The 25,603-nt window shown below is 45.5% G+C and overlaps 1 protein-coding gene across 1 annotated transcript in view; it reads left to right on the top strand.

The window, feature by feature from the left end:
* Nucleotides 1-2,949: 2,949 nt before the first annotated feature.
* LOC141173025 (C3a anaphylatoxin chemotactic receptor-like) overlaps nucleotides 2,950-25,603 on the top strand; it is a 134,566-nt gene continuing 111,912 nt past the window's right edge. Inside the window, exons 1-4 of the mRNA XM_073657651.1 lie at nucleotides 2,950-3,118; nucleotides 8,060-8,187; nucleotides 8,521-8,571; nucleotides 9,004-9,075. Of these exons, the coding sequence (XP_073513752.1) occupies nucleotides 9,017-9,075 (59 nt within the window). The 5' untranslated portion in view covers nucleotides 2,950-3,118; nucleotides 8,060-8,187; nucleotides 8,521-8,571; nucleotides 9,004-9,016. The remainder of the gene's footprint in view (nucleotides 3,119-8,059; nucleotides 8,188-8,520; nucleotides 8,572-9,003; nucleotides 9,076-25,603) is intronic.

Raw genomic sequence — 25,603 nt, 5'->3', positions numbered from 1 at the left:
CCCCCCGTTTCTTTTCTCATTTTTCTTTTTCGTTTTTTATTCAGACACAGCTGACTGTGAGCAACCAACATCTTTTGCAACATTGCGTGATGATTTACCTTCTTTTAAGAGTTTGATAATCCTTTCCTTTGTTTCAATTGACATCTCTCATGTTGGAGCCATGATTCATTTCAGTACACTTGGTGGAACAGCTCTCCAAGGTGTGATCACTCCTTTTTAGATGCAGACTAAGGAACAGATCTAATTTGATGCAGGTGTTAGTTTTGGAAATGAAAATTTACAGGGTGATTCCATAATTATTTCCTCAGAATTGAGTGATTCCATATATTTTCCACTCTGCTTGGTCTGAAAAAATTTCCCTTACTGAGTACCACATTTTTAATCTTGATTTCTTTTAGTGTTTCTTAAAGCCCTAAAGTTGCCATTTGAAATGACTTTAGTCTTGTGTCATGTCTGTGATCTGCTTTTTTTCAACAGCATTAAACAACTGAATGAACATCCTCCGAGCATGGTGATTCCATAATTTTTGCCAGGGGTTGTACTTATACACATCTCGCTGCTAACCTTTCCAGCTCATCTCCACCTCACTGTTACCTCTCCAGCTCCTCTGCACCTCACCGCTCTTCTCTCCAGGTCCTCCACACCTCACTGTCACTTCTCCAGGTCCACTGCACCTAACTGCTCTTCTCTCCAGCTCCTCCGCACCTTACTGTCACCTCTCTGGTTCCGCCGCACCTCACCGCTCAAATCTCCGGTTTCACTGTACCTCACTACTGTCCCCTTTCTGGCTCCTCCACACTTCACTGTTCATCTCTCCTAGCGCCTCAGCACCTAAGTGTCACGTCTCTGGCCCCTCCACATCTCACTGCTCACCTCTCTGTCTCCTCTGCACTTCACCGCTCATCACTCCTGTTCCACTGCACCTCACTGTCACCTTTCTCGGTCCTATGCATGTCACTGCTCACCTCTCTGGCTCCTCTACACCTCACTATTCACCTCTCCAGCTCCTCCCCACCTCAGTGTCACGTCTCTGGCCCCTCCACATCTCACCGTTCACCTCCTCCACACCTCACAGCTTGCCTCTCCAGCTCCTTTGCTCTTCAATGCTAATCCATCTGGCTCCTTTGCATCTCACTGCTCACCTCACTTTTCACCTGTCTGGCTCCCCACACCTAACCACGCACCTCTCCGGCTCTGTCATATCTTACTGCTCACCTCTCCATCACCTCAACACCTCACCACTTGCCTCTCCAGCTCCTCTTCACATCACCACTCAAGTGTTTGGCTCCTCTCCACCTCTCTTTTACCTTCCCCTTCCTCATTGTACCTTCAGCTCACAGCTGCTTATACTAAAATGCTTAAAAGTTCATGGCATCTTGACATCAAAACATGCTCCATGACCCTTGGCACGCATGCTCAAAACTCTCCCAGTCTTAAAAAATGCCAGACGTTCCACCCCAGCATGAGAGGCCCGGGGAAGTCAGCTGGAGCAGTTGTGATCAGAAGATGCTGCGAAAGCTTATCGAGTGACAATGAGAAACAGAGGGATCGGACAGGTGAGCGGTAATGTAATTATACAAATTTTTATTTGCATATTTTAACATTTTAATAACTTTTTACAGTTCAGAAAAATGGTGGCCACATGTCATTTCTTACCACATCCAATTAAAAGCACCAAGAAAATATTAATGACATTTACAAAGCGCTGTGAACCAGCAGTGGTAGGCCAATACAATACGATCCATGAAAAAGCAATTGGAAGCACCAAAATGCCAAAAGACCAAGGGCGGAAGAATAAGTTTAGAAGTTACTTTTATTCTTCCATCCTGTGCTGCATCTTTGGGTGCATTTTTTCCACTATAAATAAGATGGGATGACATCACTGATATCATAGTTGGCCTTAATAATAATGTCACACACAATATTTCTGGCATTGTCACTTGTAGGTAACAGAGAGGCATTGGGTGTGACACATCATACAACTATGCTCTGTTGCAGTTGGGGAGTTGACCATTGAGGAGGATGTTTAGGAGATGCCTAAGTGCTGCCTGGAGTAGAAATGTCACCAGTTTCCACCTGACCCACTTGAGGTTATGCATCACTAGTGTTCACAACAATTGACACAATGGGCCACAAAAGATGAGTTTAATGCCTGGCCATAAGCCGGCCCTTACACATTACATTGGTGCGGATGATCATTCAATGACAGCAATTTATAGAGAGAAAGAAAGAGAGAGAAAAAGCTGCACGTGATTGATCACTGGGGTTATTATGTCGCATTTATACAGAAGCAGCAACTAATATCGGTAATAGTAAACTGAATATATATATAATTGTCTCACAACACGAGTGTTACATAGGACTGATTTTTTTCTGTACCTGATATAGTAGTCTGGATTGATGCACAATTGGACGCACATACATGACTTATCAATACTGCGGCTTATTGCAATTGCCATTGTTGACTTTTTACAGTGAGCTTTGTCTTTGGAGATTTTTGGTCGGTCTTTTTTTTGGAAGAGGAGAATTGTGTTTAAAAAACAAAAGGAGAAATGTTGAAAAGCCAGCATGTATCTGCAGTTATCTCCCTTATAAAGTGCGCGAGTCAACGAATAGGAGCTGGTCATCAGCATAAATTACAATATGCTTCTTTCTTTTACAATATTGAATTCCCAAAAAGTCTCTAACATACTTTGCACAACCGATGCCGCAGATTTTTGCTCCACAACCTGTGTCTTTTGTCTTCTGCTGCTCTGGAGATAACATTAGGCCCCTATGTAACCAATGGTTGGTGGCTGTCATGGACAGATTGCCTATCGATAGAGCGGTGGCATTCCTTGTTCTTGTTTCTTTTTGTTTCACTGTGTCCATTCCTTTTAAATATTGCAGTTATCTCATCCTATTCAGGGCTTCAACTGTTTCAGCTTCTGATCACTTAATCACACAATAAGTCACGCTAATTCAGATAACGATGTACGGCCATGTGATACACTCCCACCAGAGACTGATAACCGAGGAAACAATATTGTACTGCAAGTATTCTCAGTAACACTGTGAAAACTTCAGCCGTGGAGGAGACGGAGAACGTTCTGCAGCACCATTTCTTCAGAAGTAGCTGGTAAGAGATCACTTCTTCTAATTTGGGTTTATGAATCGGATTGTCCATAAACATGGCTGATTCTATCCAGTTACAGCACATCTGTCCATGGGTTGTTTTCAGTAGTGAAGTACAGATTGATCAATGTTAATAAGGCAGAGGTGAAAAGCACAAAAAAACTGTTGATAGATGGGGCACTGTTTTAGGGAGAGTGCAGATTGTTGTTTTCTTATCATGAACATCCTCTTTAGGAACTAGAATTTCAGGAATTACAGATATTAAGAGGACCCAGGAGAGGTGAGAATATTTTATTATTTTTTTAACCTATTTACAAGCAGGTTTCATTCACACCAAATTTATTCAATGCAAATCAAATTTCTCTCCCTGGATTGAACCAATTCTATTAGATCAAATGTTGGGAGTTTTGCTCAACACAATCTTGGTTCCCAAAAGAAATCATAACCAAAACCTCACAACTCTCATTTGCCTATTTCAATGCTGGTGCATCCTTAAATGGTACAGGGCTTTTTCAGACCCCTTAGACACCATGATTTAGGTGCTATTGTCACCTCTGCTCACCCCTAACTGCATTCACAGGATTATCTGGAAGTAACTGAAATGTGTCCCAATGGCTTCCCATAATTACATGCCTCTTACAGCTGAAGAATCTTTCTGCAAGGTTACAAGATATTTCATTTTTTCCAGAATACAAAGTGTATGTACTTTTTTAATTAATGAAAGAAAACACATCGATAAGCAATTTATCACTTGATTTTTGCTAGTTTTGACCAAAAAAGGGCAAAATTTGATGCAAATTGTTAATGAGAATATATTTCATGTAAATGTCTCTGTTTATGCCAAGTAAGGTCTCATCCAGACGTCCATTTTTTCTAATGTTTTTGATAAGAAACAAAAAAAGTTTCTCCTTCTCCCATCAGCAATCTGAGAAAAATGGACCTCATTCAGATGACATCCTTGGTCAGTCCAATTCTTTCAAGGACTCATAGATGTGAATTGCCAATTTTTAGCCAACAATTAGATCAATATTGAATATGTCTACACAATTTTGTGCAGGCCACTTGGTCAGTAAAAAAAATTGAACAGGTGAACATTCCGCATAGATTTTCATAGGTTTGAGTTCTATCCGTGAATGACATGATAGAACTTATTCTTGAAGGACTCATTTACGGCACATCCAAGAACTCATTCAGACATTCATGGCTTTTCACAAATGCCAATAAACTCACCTATCTTCATCATTGTTTCTCTATCAGAGTTTGGTCAGTGTCAATTTTCAACATCAGGGTTTAGTGAAAGTTTAATAATTTTTTTCTCATATAAAAAAAAAAAACCTAATAGAGGTCTCACAAGCTTCTCCTGTCAGATGGTGAAAAAAAAACAGCACACAGATGGAATCCGAGTGCTGAATGAATTTTTTAACAAACCCATAAACTTGCACTGGCGAGTTTGTTCGATGACTTGGATCATAATCGGACACATCTCCATATTTTGGTGCGGGCGACTCAGTAGACAAAAATACATGGACATGTGAAAAGCCCCATAGACTACAATAGGCATAAGTTTTCTCCATGAAAAACACAGATGGAACTCAAACGAGAAAAACAAGACATCTGATTGAGCCCCAAAACATAAGAGTTGCGTTAATAATCATGACATTTTCTGGAAGCTGCAAAATATTTTACTCGTTTAAATGTGTGCTAATTGTGCAATAAAAATAATTCTATCCAGGCTTGGCCGCTAACCAATAGTATTGCTATACCACTATTGCAGGGAAACTTGGTCATCAGAGGTGATCAAATATTACTGCGCCAATAATCGTGAAATTTTGTTGAAGCTGCAAAATAAAAAAGTGTGCCAGTTATGCATTCATAACATATATCCGGAGTTGGCCAGAGCTGTAGCACCACAACAAGTAGGAAGAAGCAGTGGGGTGGCAACAGACACTAGGCAGGCAACACATGGGAAGTTGCCAGTCCAACTGTTAGGTCTTTCCTAGTCTGTCTTTTTTTAAAGACAATCCAGTTAACCCAAAAAAAGGTAATTTGCAACATCTGTCATGCCAGCATCAGCAGGAGCAAGAAAATGACCAGCCTGACCACCACCAGCATGCTCAAGCACATGACAGCAAAGCACCCAACTAGTGGGCTGAAAGCTAGGGTCGAACAGCATCTGTGGGTGACACCACTGCATGTTCCATTGTTGTGCATTGACCCCAATCCCCTGACTATGACACAGGCGAAGATCCCTCCCACCTTGCACCTGTCATTGCACATTTGCAACCATAGTCAGCAGCTACGTCCACATCCTTGTCCCAGCGCAGCGTTCAGTTGTTCTTATTCCAGTCCTTTGAATGCAAGCGCAAATACGCAGGCACCAACCCACACATCACAATACTAAACTGCCACAATGCCAGACTACTTGCACTGGAAATGTTGCCTTTTAGACTTGTGGAAACGGAAGTTTTCTGCAACCTCATGGTGGTGGCCGTTCCTGAGAACTCAGTCTCCAGCCGCCACTATTTCTCCTGGTATGCTGTCCCCACCTTACAAAAGCACATGTCCCAGAACATCATCTGTGCAATTACCAATGCAGTTACTGGGAAGGTACACCTAACCACGGACACGTGGACAAGTTTCCCTGGTGGCTCATTTGGTGAATATTGTGGAAGCTGGGACCCAGTCAGGCCCTGGTATGGTACACGTGCTACCATCTCTGAGGATTGTGGGCCCTGGTTCAATAAGGGCTGCCCCCATCTTCAACAGAAGTTCCTGCACCTACTCCTCCTCTTCAACCTCCATCTCCGAAACCACCACATCAGTCACAAGCTGGAAGCACTGCAGCACTGTCTCGGCCAAGCAGCAATTGGCTATTGAAAACTGTAACAGAGCAGACAAATCTGTGGCTCTCACCCCTGAACATTCAACCAAGTATGGTCATGTGTGACAATGGTGGCAGCTCTAAAGCTAGGCAATGGGCAGCACGGTGGCTCAGTGGTTAGCACTGCAGCATTGCAGCACTGGGTTCCTGGGTTCAAATTACACCAAGGACAACATTTGCAAGGAGTTTGTATTTTCTCCCCGTGTATGTGTGGGTTTCCTCCTGGTTCTCTGGTTTCCTCCCACACTCCAAAGACATACTGATAGGGAATTTAGATTGTGAGCCCCAATGGAGACAGCAGTGATTATGTATATAAAGCGCTGCAAAATATGTTAGTGCTATATAAAAATAAAGATTATTATTATTAATCTCGCACACGTACTATAACTGCTCATGTGCGCAACATAGTGGTACAGCGGTTTCTTAAAATCTACCCTGATCTGCTTGAGCTACTTGTCAAAGTACGCTGTGTCTGTGCCCATTTCTGAAAGTCAGCTACAGCTTCTGCTGCCCTGGCAAGGCTTCAGCAGCATTTGCAGCTTCCAGCTCACAGACTGGTGTGCGATTTCACCATGCATTGGAACTCAACGTTGCATATGTTGGCATGGATTTGTGAGCAACAGAGGGCAGTTGTTGAGTACCATCTCCAACACACCGGTAATTTGGTCAGCCTCCACACATGAGAGCTGATGAGTGGGCATGGATGTCTGACATCTGTGCGGTTCGCCAAAACTTTGATTACTCCACCAAGATGATGAGCGGTGATGATGCCACAATTAGTATCACCATCCCGCTTCTCTGTCTACTGAAATGCTTGCTGCTCACAATTAAAGAGGTGACTTTGCAGGCGGAGCACAATGGGATGGACAAGGGACTATTCAGGGTGATGCTGCACAGCCCAGACTCATCTCATCTCAATGCGGATTGGGTAATAATGAGGAGGAACAGGACCTGGTTTCCTTCACCACAGAAGGTACTATGCACACCACCTTCATCACATCTGTTCAGCGTAGATTGCCTGAATAGGGGGAGTAGAGGGAATATGAGGAGGAGGGACCAGGAGGAGAATGAAGAGAAGAACATGGACAGTCGCCTTTTTTGTGAGAACGGGGACGTCTTGGCTGTTGGCAGTCTGGCACACATGGCTGTTTCGCTGCCTTTCCCATGACCCTTGCATTGTACACATTTTGGGCAACAGTAATTACTGGTTGGTCACACTTCTAGACCAACACTACAAGGAGAGCTTTCTATATTTTATTCCCGTGGGGGTGAGGTCTAATAAAATGTTGCAGTGCCAGAAGGTCCCTGTTGAAGAAATATTAAAAATATTCCCATCTGACAATGCTGGTGGCAGAGGTCACAGTTTTTTGGACAACCAAAGAGTAAAGGTCAAGGAGACACAAACTGGATGCAGCAGAGGTAGGGGAACAGTGTTAAAGGTCTGGGAAAGCTTTCTCAGACGCTTTCAGCTCCCACGCCCTGATGCGCGGGGTACTTTGACAAGGAGTGAAACATTTTGGAAGATATTGAAAGAGTACCTTGCCGACTGTACCAGCATCCTCCGTAATTCCTCTGTGCCTTATAAATATTGGGCATCCAAGCTGGACACGTGGCATGAGCTGGCTCTCTACGCCTTGGAGGTCCTGGCCTGCCCTGCTGCAAGCATTTTGCTGTTCCCAAGCTATTTCAGCACTGTTTTCATCATTTTGACCAATTTTTAGGCCCCTTACAGACCTCCAAGGGAGAGGACATGGGAAGAATGCTTGATATTCCCATTGACTTACATTACACTCGATACTCGAGTCGAGCACCTGAGCATTATGGTTTGCTCGGTCATCACTACTAACTACAACAAGAAGTAAAATGTTTGTACTGTACTTTTCTCATAATGGACTCAAAGCGCAGAAACTTGAGTAAGATTCAAGAAAAGGCATTAAAAATTATATGTATAAAATATGTATAAACCAACACATCCGGATGTTTATGTATCAAATAAGTAAGTAACATAAAAAGCAATTATTCTCTAATAAGTGATATAATCTGATAATTGTTTGTACTTAGCAGAAGTGTCTGATGGATTGGGGCAGAGAAGTGTATAAATACAGGAGCAATACTGGTTATAGACAAAGGATCAGCTGCATTCACTGACCAAAGAGACAAAGAGAAGAGATGCTTGTAGAGAAGAAGGGAAGGTAATAAAATCTATTCATCATCTGTCTATCTATCTATCTATCTATCTATCTATCTTCTATCTATCTATCTTCTATCTATCTGATATCTCTTTATATCTATCCATCTTTCTAGGAAACTTTATAAATACAATATTGTAAATAAAAAATAGTTATTGGAATTTTGATCTATAAATTACATTTTCTTATTATTTTACTATTTTTTACTAAATATTGTAACAGGAATTTGCTCTTTCTGGGATTTCATTACTTATGGGGAATCTCTAAGAACCATCCACCCCATACACCCTCAATAAAAGGTGTATATTGTCACGTTGTGTCTTTTCATTATTTCAGCCGCCCATGACTGAATGTGAGAATCATTCCCCTATGACTGAATACGAGCAGGTAAGATAAAGCATATAAAATGATATAACATCATTATACTACCACCGATTTCCATAAAAACAATTTATTAGTGTTGCACATTGCATCACTAACAAGCCAATGGGGGCAGTTACATAGCTACTAGGACCGGACACGTTCCCATTAAGACATTTCCAAGAAGATTTTGCACTGATCGGTTTGGGTGTTATGTCTCGTGTGATGAGCGATAATGATATAGCTGTAATAAGTCGCTCCACATCAGAATATGATGTCTGTATCACTTGTAGGATTACGTTTTTTCTTGGAGATATATTTACCATACATGAAATAGGTAGATTTGTAGATTTTACAAAATGACACGACTTCTGCACAGAGCCTATGGTTACTTAATAGTCTGCTGTATTATTAATAATAAAGATAATAATAATTTTAATATTTTTATTTTTCTTGTAGGTAATAACTCAACATGGACAATGCGGAAAATAATCTGACCACATCCAATTCAACTCTGGACTACTATGGCTGGTATGCTTATATTTCTAATTCTTTATTTCTCATGATTTAGTGCAGACTCCATTCACAACTATATCCGAGCCTCCGCCCCGATTATATCAATATTCATAGGGATGAATCAGCTCAACCTGCAGCGCGATTATTCCTACGAAAATGATGGAAACTCTGGTTAACCCATCAATCTCCTCTACACATCAGTGTCGTCCATCAGGCGTCAGTGGTGTCTGTGGGGCAGAGGATTTGGCTCTACATTGTGGGTCCTGTATAATAACACAGATGTGACCAGAGCCGGACATTGACTTTTTTACTGCATTCATTAATTGAGAAGACAGAGGGACACAATGCAGGTTTATTTATTTATTTATTTTAGCAAAAGTTCCTATAGAATGCAGCAGACATGCCCAGATCTGCTAATCCACAGCCAAACTAGTCTGTCACATCTGTATATGTCCTTAGTAAGGTGTTTTAGATGTTTTCTTTTTTTTAGAGGTTGTCTGATTGGTAAAAAATGGGGAATTTCCTATCAGTCACCTGCAGCTGCACTGGGAAGAGCCGGAAGGGGGCATCACCGGACTAGTCTTGTCTCTGGCTATGATCTTGTAACTATACTTTCTCTGAGATTTATAGAAAAGATTATGCTTGGCTTCCATCATACAGCCAGGCTATGATTAATGCTGCCCCCTGTTTGTGCCACATGAATTGACTGACAGGTTCCATTTAAGAAGTTAGAGTACTTAATTTGGGGAAAGTTATGCATGGAAATATGTATAAGTGCAAGTTTTTGAGTATCTGGATATAAGGTCATATGAATTGCAATTTCATCCCATAAACAGGGTTGTATTCATAGTAATATTTCTCTAGGCACCAATAAAAAAACATTTGAATTTTTTTTTTTAAAATAATCCCCCATAAGATAAAATCTTATCATGGCCTGAAGTCCATGGGATAAAATAAAGTTTTCAAAATCAAGAGCGTGTCATAAAATAATAATAAAAAAAAAGTACATTTTATACCTATAATTCCCCTGCTCCTCCGGTGCCGTCACTCTCTTCCTCCAATTGGGGTATTATTAATTCCTCATGCAGTGGTGACGCCTTGTCCTGCACATGAGCACATGACTGCTACAGACAATCAGTGACCTCAGTAGTGATGTCTACATATAGGAACAAGTCATCTGAGGCCACTATCATGGCAAATTGATTGTCTGCTATGATAAAGATTGAGCCATGTGGTGCAGGAAGATGTTAAAATGGAGGATAAAAAGGAAACTCAATTAGGTAGTCTGGTTGACACTCAGCTTCGCCCCAGACTAGTGACTGACAGCTTTCCGTATTCAAAATTAGATTAATACGCTTTAAAGGGAGCTTACCAGCTCATGGCGAGCCACATATCCAAGATCAATACATTTGTATGAGTTATCATCATAAACACACTATCGATTATGACGTATACAGTGCGGGTGGTATCAGCTTATGTTCGGCCATTTCTTGGAAATTTAAGGTCGTAGCTAGTGTAAGGCGGCGGTGTTCACACCATGCAGTAACTGAGGAAGTGACCCAAGCAAGTGCAACATAAACAGCAACTTACGGGTAAACAGGACAGTCCTCCGGTTCGCAGCCGGGTTAACACAAGTCTTTAAACAACGGTTGCCATGGGCAACGGCCACGCCGGGCCGCTCAGAGCCTGACAGGTGCAGAGGCTTCCCAGGCGTGGGTTCAGCCACCCTCAATCCTGCTGAGCTTCCCTGCTGTGCTCCTAGCAGGTTTCAACATAGAACAACACTAATCCTTAGTGCAGGGTTTTAAAGGACCTGTGGCAAGAGCCACTGGAAAACCCGGGTTGGAGGGAGGAAGCCGCCCCACTGCCTTCCTGTAGCCTCCTCCAAGAAATGAAGGCCCTGCCGGGTTTTACTTAATCTGCCTTAGCCAGGTAGTCTGACCAGGTCATTGCTCACCTTCATTCCTGCATTGCAGCCGCAGGTGAGTTTGTGACTGTAATGCACTCCAATGGATTTAATAGGTCTCTGTATACATTCTGGGGGATATATAACGTCCTTCATATATGATCCCGGTCACTGCTTCAGTCTAGTGATGAGCGAACGTGCTCGCCACTGCTCGGTACTCGCCCGAGCATCACAAGTCGATGCTCGACAAGCTGGCGTTTGGCGAGTATATCCGGGTGGCTCAGGCGGGAACTCGGGTCCTCGCCCTGCATGTTTGGTGCTCTTTAGAGAGCTAATGAACATGTAGGGATTGCTTGCCATGCACTGTAATGTCGTAGCCATGTTGGTTGTGCACATTACAGTGATTTGCTGGCCGCACAGCATTATCAGATCTATCTAAGACCTGGTGCCGCTATGATCGTCACCGTGTACCCAAGAATCAGGCAGAGTAGGGAGAGGTGTTGCTGCATCAGGGGAAGATTTGCTCATTTATAGTTAGAATAGATATTCCCCAACATATATATATATATATATATATATATATATATATGTATATATATATATATATATGTATATATATATATATATATATATATATATATATATGTATCCATCTGAACTAACAGTCATTCTGAGGACTTACCCAGCTGCATATATTCAGTGGTGATAGCAGGAGTTAGGCAGGCAGGCAAGGTATGTGACAGGCTGCAGTGGATATAGTGTAGGAGGGCCCATTGAACGTCCTGTCTGCTACTGCTGTAATTATAGATATTTATAGACATAGCCCCAGATATCAGGGGCCAGGGCTATTTTTTTTTATCTTAATGCTGGTTAATTGCTTAAAAAGCAATCCAGAGTACACGATTTTTCTGCTCCATTTGCTAGTTAGCACTGCAGAGTACTGCAAAATCTTTTCCATGTTCCAGAGATAAAAATTCAGAAATTTGAACTGAACCTGGTGGGGACAGGTGGGTACTGGCTGGCATGGCTGGTATGAACACAGGTGGGTATTGGCAGGCATGGCTGGTATGCAGACTGGCGGGTACTGGCAGGTAGGAACGCAGGTAGGATAGGGACCAGTTCAGACTAGGACACAGGAAAGGAGCCGCAGGTGCGGTGGACAGCAGAGCAGAGCAAAACCGCAGATGCGGAGAACAAGCAGAGCAGAACCGCCGGAGCGGTGAGCAAACAGAGCATGGCAAAATCGCAGATGCGGTGAACAAGCAGAGCGTAGCAAAAATGCTGTTGCGGTGAGCAAGCAGAGCGGAGCAAAACTGCAGATGTGGTGAGCAAGCATAGAGGAGCAAAACCGCAGGTGCGGTCAGAAAGCAGAGCGGAGCAAAACCGCAGGTGCGGTGAGCAAGCAGAGCGGAGCAAAACCGCAGGTGCAGTGAGCAAGCAGAGCGGAGCAAAACCGCAGGTGCGGTGAGCAAGCAGAGCGGAGCAAAACCGCAGGTGCAGTGAACAAGCAGAGCAGAGCGGAACCACCGGAGCAGTGTACAGGAAGAGCAGAACAGGGCAGAAGGTGAAGGCAGACAGGACAGGGCTCAGTTCACATGGAACAGACTGAAAAATACAGGAAGATGGTTAGAACACAGGAGGTAGATACAGAGGCAGGGAAAGGGGACAAGCAGAACTAGATACACACAAGGTACTTACAATGAAGTAGTGAGAGGACAAAAAACTCACAAACAGGAGTACAGAGACAACGAGTAGGAATTACTGTAGGTGCAGGTTCAGACACTGCAGGCAAAGGGAAGGTACGGACATAGAGAGAAACAAGTAACGGGCTAGGACACTTTTCAGACAGGAACTGAACCGGGAACAAGATACAGGAACGAGCCTGGGAACTCAGCCCCCAGGGTGGCGGAAACAGACTAGAAGTCAGAGATACAGGTAGCGGCCTTGGGTACTTGGCCCCCAGGGTGGCGGAAACAGACTAGAAGTCACAGGTACAGGAAAAGGCCCTGGGTACTCATCCCCCAGGTTGGCAGACAGACTAGAGTTAGGACATGACCTGGCACCTCAGTTGCAAAAGACAAACTGCGTGAAAGTGTTGCTCAGGCACCTCCTACTGGGTTGGGGGGTTTAAGTATCCAGTGACTCACAGCAATAGGATGGGGTCACATTAGGATTGTGCACACAGTAGCTATAAGAAACAAGCAGAAAGCCGCACCGATGCCCTAAGCAATCAGAAAAGAGACATGGACAGAGCAGGTACTGGAGTAAAGAGTGCAGCATGGACTGACAGGTAAGATTGCGGTCTTGCATGGTGGGAGGTGATGCACCATGCAAGCACGCCACCAGGGATGTTACAGTACCCCCCCTTTACGCCCCCTCTTCCTCCAGCTAGCAAGGATTTTCTGCAAAGACATTGGAGGCCGATCATTGTCCTCAAGAAAATTTCCTCTTCTGTTCACTAGAGGGAACAAAGCTGGTCTCATCATCTTGGTAACTAGGATGCTTCCTTCCATCGGGCCATCCTCAGCAACAGATGAAGTGGGCGAGGTACCAGGAACAGGACACAGGAAATTCTTTCTCCACTTATTAATATTGGGTAGCACCCCAAGGGATTCACGGGATAACTGGAAATCCTCCACCAGGTTGTAGGGGTGTAGAGACTCGGGGGGAAACCACCGCCTTGACGTGCCCTTTGCCAAGCTACTGGATAAAGTGGGCCAAGTACCAGGTACAGGGTGCGGAAAAGTCTCTCTCCATTTGTTGTCAGGTAGCAACTCGGAGGATTTAGGAAACAACTGGAATTCCTCCGCCTGGTTGTAGGGGTGCAGAGCCTTGGAGGTAGCCATCGCCTTGATGGACTTATTGCCACATTTGTTAAAGATGGAGGATCCTGGCTTAGGTCTTCAGTCAGGTTTCTGAGATGAAACGTCTGCGAGGCGGGGCGGTGCCTAAATCCAGATGATTGGTACAATTGTCCAGACTGTGTGGGGACAATGCTTCCGCTTCCCTTCCTTCGGAGACTTCAGCGCACAGCGAGTCAGCGACTAGCAGATCTGGTGAAGAAGAAGAAGAAACTGCTGACTGTCCTGAAGATATGGGGACTGGACACCCCTTGCACCTCAGCAGTCCCCCAGGAAACACCATGCAGGATCTCCAGACCTGAGCGGGCACTAGATCTCTCGGCTCTGGACGACCTGTGGGTAAACCAGACAGCACCTGAAATGTGGATTTCTTCATGTGTAATGCTCCAATCTGGAGCTTAATTTGTACAGGCATATTTTGACTGTTTCTGAGTAGGGCTCGTCCTTCCGCTGACAATGCCCAAACCGGATTCTGGAGTTGTCGGAAGGGAATCAGACACTGACTCTTCAAGGCTTTAAACCCGAAACTTCAGGTTAATCCGAGGCCTTCACTTGCCACGGAGACAGTCATGGTCATCTGTAGAGAGGAAACACTAAAGCCAAGGGCAGCCTCTCACACAGGCCTAATGTATTGGGATTCTCCAACCTTCGCTGGACAAAGACCGTCCGGGGGTCCCAAACAACCGCAGTGGGACCAGAATCCAACTTTGTGACTGAGTTCTGGCCTCTACTTTGCCTGACGAACATAGTCATCCTTCATGGACTCTGTGCGGATAGCTGCCTCCACAGGCTGGGGAACAGGAGGTCTTTGGGAGGACAGAACCCGGCGTGATGGTTTACCTCTATGCCTTGCACATTTGGACTGCCTCTTGAGGTTGGGAAGGGAAATATTTTGTGGAGAATTGTCATCCTGTGTGGATTCTGTGTGGGCAGCAGTCTCTTCAGGCTGGAGAACTGGTAGGCTACCTACACACATCACCCATCGAGGCTGCTCCAGGATATTGGGAAGGGAAGCTTTAGAAGAAGCTTCAGGATTAGGGTCATTGAAGACCATTAAAAAGGCTACCAGGAAGGCCTGCAGGTTGGAGACGATAGGATCCCATGCTTCCCATAGGGGGGTGATCCGTTACAAGGCATCACCCGCTAGGTAGGACATCATAAATGCTACTTTAACCCGATCGGTAGGAAAATAGTGAGCATAGAAATTGAAATGCAGCATGCATTGCTCTACAAATGCACGGCTTAATTTTGGATCCCCATAGTACCGTGGGGATCCGCAGGAACGAGTGCTGTTAGTTCCATTTGGGCTGGTGCATAAATCGCCTGAACCTCAGCTTGAGGAAAATTTTTTTCACCAGGCAAGGATTCAAATGTCTCTGAGAGTGAAGGGCCGTGGGGCTCAATGAGAACCATGGCCTGAGCAAACTGTTACGCTCGCGCCCGGACTGACTGGCATGAGCGTAATTAGTGATCCCACTGTACCATGAACCGAGGAGTGCCTGGAGGGGCGTAACTAAATATCAACTCGGTCCAACCAAGGTCACACGGCGGCTCAGTCAACTCCGTGAATCAGGGAGGACCCGAGCAGAGGAACCAGGTGCTACTCCAGGTCAGACCCTGGTCACAGCTGTTGACCCACACCAGGGAATGCAGAAACAGGCAGGTTAGGCTTGTAGACAGATAGGTGGGTACTGGCTGGCACGGCTGGTTTGAAGACAGGTAGGTATTGGCAGGCACAGCTGGTATGCAGACAGGAGGGGACTGGCAGGCTTGGCTGGCTTGCAGACAGGTGGGCACTGGCAGGCACGGCTGGTATCCAGACAGGCAAAACCACAGGTGCGGTGAACAGGAAGAGCGGAGCAAAACCGCTGGTGCAGTGAAAAAACAGAACGGAGCAAAACTGCCGGAGCAGTGAGCAAGCAGAGCGGAGCAGAACCGCAGGTGCGGAAAACAAGCGAAGCAGAGCAGAACCGCCGGAGCGGTGAACAAGCAAAGCGGAGCAAAACTGCAGGTGCGCTAAACAAGCGAAGCAGAGCGGAACCGCCGGAGCAGTGAGCGAGCAGAGCAGAATAGAACCGCAGGTGCAGTAAACAAGCAGAGTTGAGCGGAACCTCCGGAGCGGTGAACAAGCTCAGCAGAACAGAGCAGAAGGTGAAGGCAGACAGGACAGGGCTCAGTTCATATGGAACAGACTGGAAAATACAGGAAGATGATTAGAACACAGGAAGTAGATATGGAGGTAAAGAAAGGGGACAAGCAGAACTAGATACACACAAGGTACTTACAATGAAGTAACGAGTGGACACAAAATTCACAAACAGAAGTACAGAGACAACAAGTTGGAGTTAGGTGCAGGTCCAGACACTGCAGGCAAAGGGAAGGTACGGACATAGAGAGAAACAAGTAACGGGTTAGGACACTGTTCAGACAGGAACTGAACCGGGAACAAGATACAGGAACGAGCCTGGGAACTCAGTCCCCAGGGTGGCGGAAACAGACTAGAAGTCAGAGATACAGGTAGAGGCCCTGGGTACTCGGCCCCCAGGGTGGCGGACAGACTAGAGTAAGGACAGGACCTGGCACCTCAGTTGCAAAAGACAAACTGAGTGAAAGTGTTTCTCAGGCACCTCCTACTGGGTGGAGAGGGTTTAAGTATCCAGTGACTCACAGCAATAGGCTGGGGACGCATTAGGACAGTGCACACAGTAGCTATAAGAAACAAGAAGAAAGCCGCGCCGACGCCCTAACCAATCAGACAAGAGACATGGACAGAGCTGGTACTGGAGTAAAGAGTGCAGCATGGACTGACAGGTAAGATTGCGGTCTTGCATGGTGGGATGTGGTGCACCATGCAAGCATGCCACCAGGAATGTTACACTATTCACATTAGGTCTCTGTGTAGAAAGATATTAGTAAATTACAGGACTGCTATTTAAAACCATGGTTCTCTGTCAGACAAACCACATATAACAGTGTTCCAAAATCAGCCATTTCTGCTTTTCATCTCATTGCAGTGTGTCAGTCAAGCTATTCACTGTGATGAATTGTATTAGTAGATTACAGGCCTGCTATTTAAAACCGTGGTTCTCTGTCAGACAGGTCACATATAACAGTGTTCCAAAATCAGCCATTTCTGCCTTTCATTTCGTTGCACTATGTCGGTCGGGCTATTCACACTAGGTTTCTGTGTAGAATAGTATTAGTATTTTACAGTCCTGCTATTTAAAACCATGGTTCTCTGTCAGACATATCACATGTAACAGTGTCCCATAATCAGCCATTTCTGTCTTCTATTTCTTTGCAGTGTGTCAGTCAAGCTATTCACACTAGCTCTCTGTGTAGATTAATATTAGTAAATTACAGGCCTGCTATTTAAAACCGTGGTTCTCTGTCAGACATATCACATATAACAGTGTTCCAAATTCAGCCATTTCTCATGAACATGGAAAATATTGTCCTCCATTTAAAATGGGCAAGGTGCATGGCAAGGGACGGGGAAGTGGACGTGATTGTGATGGTCCATGCAGAGGCCGAGGTCGAGGATGTGGCCGTGGGCAAGCTGAACTTGTGCCACAACAAACACCCACATATTGTCGCTCGACCTTCCTGTCCCAATTACTAGTGGACCGCAGCACACCACTTTTGAACCCAGAGCAGTGTGAAAAGGTTACAGGTTGGATAGTAGATAATGCTTACAGTCACTTTGCCACCACCACCACCCTGTCTTCCACATGGTAAAGTCTTATTAGCTGTGAGTCTGGACCGCATATTCCTCACCCTGATCCTCCTTCCTCCCACCATGCTGAGTGCCCACTGACAACTGATACCACACTTGAACACTCAGAAGAGCTGTTCACTTTTCCATTTGTAGATTAGGACCTCTCACTTGGCCAGATTCAAGCAAGTCAAGAGGAGAATGCGTGTAGTGATGCCTAAATATTTGAGAAGCCACAGTCACATGAAGGCAATGGTGAGAAACTGTCCCAAGAGGTGGATGATGATGATGAGACACAATTGCCAGAAAGTCAGGAGGAGGACCAAGGTACGGAAGTAGAAGACAAGGTGGTGGATGATATAGTAGCTGACTCAACCTGGCAGGGGGACATAAAGAGCGAGGACAGCAGCACACAGGGGGGTGGAGGCATAGCACCACAACAGGCAGGAAGAATCAGTGTGGTGGCCACAGACACAAGTAAGAAAAGTGTTCCCCGTAACGCCAGCATGACGGAAAATGCCATTACAACTGTTAGGTCTTTCCGAGTCTGGATGTTTTTTAAAGACTCTGCAGAAAACCCAAAAAAGGCCATTTGCACCACCTGCCAGGCCAGCATCAACAGAGGTAGCAATACTAGCAGGCTGACCACCACCAGCATGATCAGGCACATGGCAGCAAAGCAACCGACTAAGTGGGTCGAACCCCATGGTCCAGAAACAGTGTCTGCAGGTGACTCCATTGATTCTTCTGCTGTTGTAGATGCACGCCAATCCCCTGCCATGGCACATGCGAAGATGCCTTCCGCCCTACACGTGTTATTGCACACTCTCAACTAGCACCATCAGCAAGCACATCCACATCCTTGTCCCAGCGCAACGTTCAGTTGTCCCTACCCCAGTCTTTGGAATGCAAGCATAAATATGCAGCCAATGCCACAAAGGCCACACTACTAAATTCACACATTTTGCAAATGTTTGCGCTTGACATGTTGCCTTTAGGGATGAGCAAATATACTCGTTACTATTTGTACTCGCCGAATAGTACGGTACTCGGGCTACTCGTTACTCCCCGAGTTTCCTTGTAATTACTCGCTAGGAGTAACGAGTACAATGTAGCACCAGGGAGCGGGGAGTGCAGCATCAGTGAGCGGGGAGCAAAGGACCCGGGCGGGGAAGCCAGCAGTGAAAAGACTTCACCGCCGGCTCTCCCGTTGGGTGCTGCATTTCCCGCTCCCTGATGTATGCTCCCCACTCCCGCGCCGCCTCCCATCCCAATCCTCTGCTCCCCCCGCCACCTCCCATCCCGATCCTAAGTTAGGACCGGGCGGGGAGCGCAGCACCAGTGAGTGGGGAGCAAAGCACCCGGGCGGGGAAGCCGGCAGTGAAAAGACTTCACCGCCGGCTTTCCCGTTCGGTGCTGCCCTCCCCGTTTAGGATCGGGATGGGAGGCGGCGGGGGAGCAGGGAGCGTACATCAGGGAGCGTGGAGCGCAGCACCGAACGGGAAAGCCGGTGGTGAAGTCTTTTCACTGCCGGCTCTCCTGCCGGTTATTTCAAATGAACAGCTGAGGTATCAGCTGATGTTGATCAGCTGTTCATTTGAAGTAGCCGCGGTGCCCTCAGAGGGTTCATGTGAGTTCATGCTTGACTGCATGAACTCACATGAACTTTCCCACGGCCACACAGCTCAGCTACATCACTGGTAGAGAATCTATACCAGAGATGTAGCTGAGCTAAAGAAGAAGACTACATTGGACTACGTCAGACGGAAGATAATTTTTTTTAATAAAGATGGAGTCTCTAAGTGTTTTTATGTTTTATTTCTAATAAAATATTTTTTTTTCTGTGTTGTTTTTTTTAAATACTTTACTAGGAATTCATGGCAGTCATGTGTAATATTGGCGTGACCCCATGAATTTCGGGTTTAGGGCCACCTTCTATGACCGTGCCATTTTCTGGGGTGGCTGCAGACTGCAATTCTCAGCGGGGAGGGAGCAGAAAGCTTGAGCCACCCTGCGATGTGGATTCCAGCCCCCAGCTGCTTAGTTGTACCTGGCTGGACAAAAAAATAGGGCGAAGCCACACATATTTTTTTTAAATTATTTCTTAAAATTCATGACATATTAAAAAAAAAGGGCTTCCCTATATTGTTGTGTCCGGCCAGGTACAAATAGGCAGCTGGGGGTTGGGGGCAGTCCGTTCCTGGATGCTGTACCTGGCTGGCATCCAAAAATATGGCGAAGCCCACGTCAAAGCTTTTGGGAAAAATTTAAAAAAAATAATAGTAATAATAGTTTAGGGACTGCATATTTATTAACCCCTCAAGTGTCATTTATTGTTAAAATAAAGGATATATTTAAAAAAAATTTATGTGGGATCCCGCATAATTTTAGTCTCTAGTGGGGGTTAAGCGGACGTCTGGGGCAGATGTTTGAAGCCTGGGGAGGGGGTAATACCAACGGAGCTTCCCAGGCTACTAATATCAGCCCCAAGCAGAATACCTACCCTTTACTAGCTATTAAAATGTGGGACCCCCCAAAAAATGATGTGGGGTCCCCCATTTTAATAGCTATCAAAGGCTAGGCAGACAGCTGGGGGCTGATATTAATAGCCTAGGAAGCGTGCCATGAATATTGGCCCCCTCCCAGGCTAGAAACACCAGCCCTCAGCCACCCCAGAAATGGCGCATCCATAGGATGTGCCAATTCTGGCACTTAGCCTCGCTCTTCCCACTGCCCTGTAGAGGTGGCAGTGGGGTAATAGGGTTGGGGTTGATGTCAGCTTATAATGCCAGCTGACATCAAGCCCAGGTTAGTAATGGAGAGGTGTCTATAAGATGCCCCCATTACTAACTCCATAGTGTAAGGCAAATGTAAAATAAAAACAGACTAAAATTATGGGGGATCCCACGCCATTTTTTTTATAAATCCTTTATTTTAACACTAATTGACACTTGAGGGGTTAATAAAGATGCAGTCCCTAAAATTATTATTAGTTTTTTTTTTATTTTTTAATTAATTTTTCCCAAAAATTTTGACGTGGGCTTCCCCATGTTTTTGTATGCCAGCCAGGTACAGCATCCAGGAACGTGTTGCCCCCAACCCCCAGCTGCCTTTTTGTACCTGGCCGGATACAACAATATAAGGAAGCCCTTTTTTTTTCTTTATTATTTCATGAATTTCATGAAATAATTAAAAAAAAAATACGTGAGGCTTCGTCCTATTTTTGTGTCCAGCCAGGTACATCTAAACAGCAGGGGGCTGGAATCCGCAGCGCAGGGTGGCCCAAGCTTTCTGGGGCCGCCCCCGCTGCGAATTGCAGTCCGCAGCCACCCCAGAAAATGGCGCATTCATAGAGGCGCCATTTTCTGGCGCTGTACCTAACTCATCCAGGGCCCTGGTGTGGTGGCTCACTGGATAATAAAGGGGTTAGCACCAGCTTTTTATTATCCGCTGGCCCTAAGCCCAAAATTAATTGGGTCACGCCAATATTAGACATGACAGCCATGAATTTCTAGTAAAGTATTTAAAAAAAACACACAACACATAGAAAAAACTATTTTATTAGAAATAAAACATAAAAACTAGTGATGAGCGAGCACTAAAATGCTCGGGTACTCGTTGCTCAGGTCGAGCAAATTGGAATACTCGGGTGCTCGACCCGAGCAACGAGCCCAATGGAAGCCTATGGAAAACTTGAGCATTTTTCAGGCGGCTCCCCCCAGCGGTCTGTAGAGGGCCTAAAAATTGCCCAAATCGAAGGGAACAGGGCTCAAATGACATGGGAACAGCATGGGGAAGACCCTTGGATGCATCTCTGACTCCCAGATCACTGCTGTCAGCAACGTGATCAGAGTAAAATGCCACTTTTACAGACTCACAATAAAACATGCAAAAACGAAACCAAAATGGATTTTCCTGGGAAATATGTTAAGGAACATCCATTCCAGGGTAATTATATAAGGCAAAATAAATAACCAAAAACAAAAATACTCCTCCACAACTTGGGCTACGTTCACACGAAGTGTTTTTGATGCATTTTTGCACTTTTGAATTGCTTTCAACCAAGACAAATGCATTCACCAGGAAATGTCATTTTAACATTTTACAACCTTATCTGGCCATGTGGTGTGTGACACATCATCAGACAGATGCATACAGTGCTGAAAAAACATGGGAACAGCATGGGGAAGACCTCTGGAAGCATCTCTGACTCCCAGGTCACTGCCTAAAAGTGTGCCCATCATAAGTGATCCTTGGCGCATGCGAAGATGCCTCCCGCCATGCACCTGTCGTTGCAGACTTGAAACAATCACTGTCCACGTCCTTGTCCCACTGCAGCGTTCAGTTGTCCCTACCACATTCCCTGGAATGCAAGTGCAAGTATGCAGCCAGCCACCCACCCACATGCCGCAACACTAAACTGCCAGATTTCTGGGCAGCTCTTTGCACTTGAAATATGGCTTTTTAAGCTCGTGGAGGTGGAAGATTTTCACAACCTCATACCGGCGGCGGCCGGGTGTCCATACTCAGTCCCCAGCCACCACTATATTTCCCTGTATCGCCTCTGCCTTCCACAAGCATGGGTCCCACAACATTACCAGTGCCCTCCACAGTGCACTAACTAGGAAGGACCACCTAACCACAAACACATGGACAGGTGAATGTGACCAGGGACTTTAGGGAGCCAGTCCACAACTTTTTTTTGCTAAGAGTTGTATTTAGCTCGGTGAAAGGACTGGCATAGAGGGCAACTGTATGTACCCAGCATGTCTTTTCCCAACAGGAAGTCCTGTAATTGAGCTTAGTGCAGAAGCAATGGCAGCCCGTCCAACATCAACTCGCAATTGTCGGTGGTGCTTTGACACACACACACACCTCTTTCTTTGCGCATTTAATTTCTTGAATACAGAGTTGGACAATGGCCTGAACTGTAATGCGTTTTGAGAAATAACATGCATAAGCATGGCCAATCCACATTAAAAAAGCAGCCATAGAGTGTCCGGGAACCTTCCCCCACACTTTTCTAAGCCAGGGCTGCTTTTCGGCAGGGTTGGACGGGCTCACCAGAGAACCGGAGACTCCTCCGGCGGGCCCTGGCTTCTCCTTCAGGAGAGTTCATAGTGAAGAGGTGAGGCCATGATGATGATAGAGGCCACCATCTGCTTAGTTTTCTGTTACATGGAATGCAAGTGGAAGTATGCAGCCACCCACCCACCCACAGGCCGCAAGACTAAACTGCCAGATTTCTGGGCAGCTCTTTGCACTTGAAATATGGCCTTTCAAGCTCGTGGAGGCGGAAGCTTTTCACAACCTTATGTTGGCAGCTGGCGAGTGTCCAAACTTGGTCCCCAGCCGTCACTATATTTTCCAATATTACATCCGCCTTCCACAAGCATGGGTCCCACAACATTACCAGTGCCCTCCCCAGTGCACTTACTTTGAAGGACCGGCTAACCACAAACACGTGGATAGGTGAATGTGGCCAGGAATGGTACAGAGCCAGTCCACATCTTTTTCTGCTAAGAGTTGTATTTAGCTCGGTGAAAGGAATGGCATAGAGGGAAACCGTATCTACCCTGCGTGTAATTTCTCCCAGGAAGTCCTGTAATTGAGCTTGGTGCAGAAGCAATGGCAGCCCGTCCAACATCAACTTCCACTTGTCGGTGGTGCTTTGACCCACACACACATCTTTCTTAGAGCATTTAATTTCTTGAATACAGAGTTGGACAATGGCCTGATCTGTAATGCGTTTTGAGAAACAACATGCATAAGCATGGCATATCCACATTGCAAAAGCAGCTATAGAGTGTCCGGTAACCTTTCCCCACACTTTTCTTAGCCATGGCTGCTTTTCGACAGGGTTGAATGGGCTCACCAGATAATCGGAGACTCCTCCGGCGGGCCCTGGCTTCTCCTTCAGGAGAGTTCATAGTGCCGAGGTGACGCCATGATGACCATAAAGGCCACCATCTGCTTCATTTTTTGTTACTTGGAATGCAAATGCAAGTATGCAGCCAGCCAGCCACCCACCTACAGGCCACAACACTAAACTGCCAGATTTCTGGGCAGCTCTTTGCACTTGAAATATAGCCTTTTAATCTCGTGGAGGTGGAAGCTTTTCATAACCTCATGCCGGCGGTGGCCGGGTGTCCATACTTGGTCCCCAGCCGCCACTATATTTCCCGGTATCGCCTCCGCCTTCCAAAAGCACAGGTCCCACAACATTATCAGTGCCCTCCCCAGTGCACTTGCTGGAAGGACCGCCTAACCACAAACACGTGGACAGGTGAATGTGGCCAGGGACGGTATGGAGCCAGTCCACAACTATTTTTGCTGAGAGTTGTATTTAGCTATGTGAAAGAACTGGCATAGAGGGAAACCATATCTACCCTGCATGTCATTTCTCCCAGGAAGTCCTCTCAAGTTGCTTGCACTTGAAATATGGCCTGAACATTGCTGCTGGTACTTTTCTGTGGGAATATGGTTGCCTCCTACCTGCCTGGAATATTTCCAGCAAACTATGGTATGACGCCATGATATTAGCACTGCCCCCATTACCAGTAGCAAAGCCATCCCCAATTTCCTTCTCAGGAATTTTATTTGGTAGACTGAGTGGTTGCCCAAATACATTTTCTCACAAAGGAGCTGAAGATAGAGTGGCAGTAGGTGTAAGTTTCTCCAGCCTGTTAGATATTAGAGGGTGAACAGCAGCACATTGGATCAGTGGTTAGCAATGAAGCCTTGCAGAGCTGGGATACTGGGTTCAAATCCCAGCAAGGACAACATCTGCAAGGACTTTGTATGTTCTCCCCATGTTTGCGTGTGTTTCCTCCTCAGTAAAAAAGTAGCCATACAGTGTCCGGGAACCTTCCCACACACTTTTCTTAACCAGGACTGCTTCTCGGCAGGGTTGGATGGTCCCACCATAGGAATGTGCCTTGGCTTCTACCTCAGGATATTTCATGATAGCGCTAACTTTGCAGCTGCTATGGGGATCTTGAGCAGATGAGAAAGGTTAGCCTTCAGAATCAAATCCTCTGTGGGTACAATGATTTTCAATCTGAAACAATGTCTCATTGGGAGTTGTATTTCACCACAGCCATATTCTTTAGCTCGGTGAAAGGACTGGCATAGAGGGAAACCATATCTACCCCGGCTGTCATTTCTCCATCACCAGGTTCCACCCATTGTCACATACGAACATGTTCAGCGGTGAGAGCCACAGATCAGGCTGCTGTGTTACAGCTTTCACCAACTCTGCAGTGCTGGGCGGTTTGTCAATTAAGCATTAATATGTTATCTTCAGCACAGCCTGTTGCCGCTTGGCCAAGGCAGTGCTGCAGTGCTGTCAGCTTGTGACTAATGTGATCATTTCGGAGATGGAGGAGGAGGTGCATGAGCTGAACAATGTGATTACATTGAGGTAAAATTGGTGAAGCTGTTTCTTATACTAAAGAAAGATCCTATTGTTTTGTTTTTTTTACGTTATTTTTTAAGACAAATGTATTCACCGGGAAATGTAATTTTAACATTTTAGAACTTTATCTGGCAATGTGGTGTGTAACACATCATCAGACACATCCTTTTTTATTTATGATGGAGGGACTCTGAAAGTCATAAAGCCTATTTTTACAGGGACATCAGACGGCCCTTACTGTTCTTAAAAGGCCAGCAGTCGGGCCTCGCTATTGTTAGAGAGTCATCAGCCGGCTATGCTTTGTTGTTCCCATTATTAACAAGTGGGTCTCCTATACTGTTATTGCATATCCAGTGACTGCATGGGCTGCCAAAAATTTGGACGCAACCCAATACCCCTTTGAAGAGACATAGAGGAGGGTCTCAGTAAAAAAAATGTTCCCATTATAAAGGAGATGGTCTCCTATAGTGGTAATGCCCATACTGTGACTGCAAGGGCTGCCAACATTTTGGAAAAACCCAACTAAGAATTTAAAGACACACAGAGCAGGGCCACAGTAACAAGGTATGACTTGTTCCCATTAGAAAGGAGAAGGGCTGCTATACAGTTAAAGGGTATTCAGTGAGTCCAATGGCTGATCAATT

The sequence above is a fragment of the Phyllobates terribilis genome, unplaced genomic scaffold, assembly GCF_046119375.1.
Source record: "Phyllobates terribilis strain yellow unplaced genomic scaffold, ASM4611937v1 Scaffold_12__6_contigs__length_324123572, whole genome shotgun sequence".
Classification (NCBI taxonomy): Eukaryota; Metazoa; Chordata; class Amphibia; order Anura; family Dendrobatidae; genus Phyllobates; species Phyllobates terribilis.
This window is presented reverse-complemented; position numbering and strand designations above follow the sequence as displayed.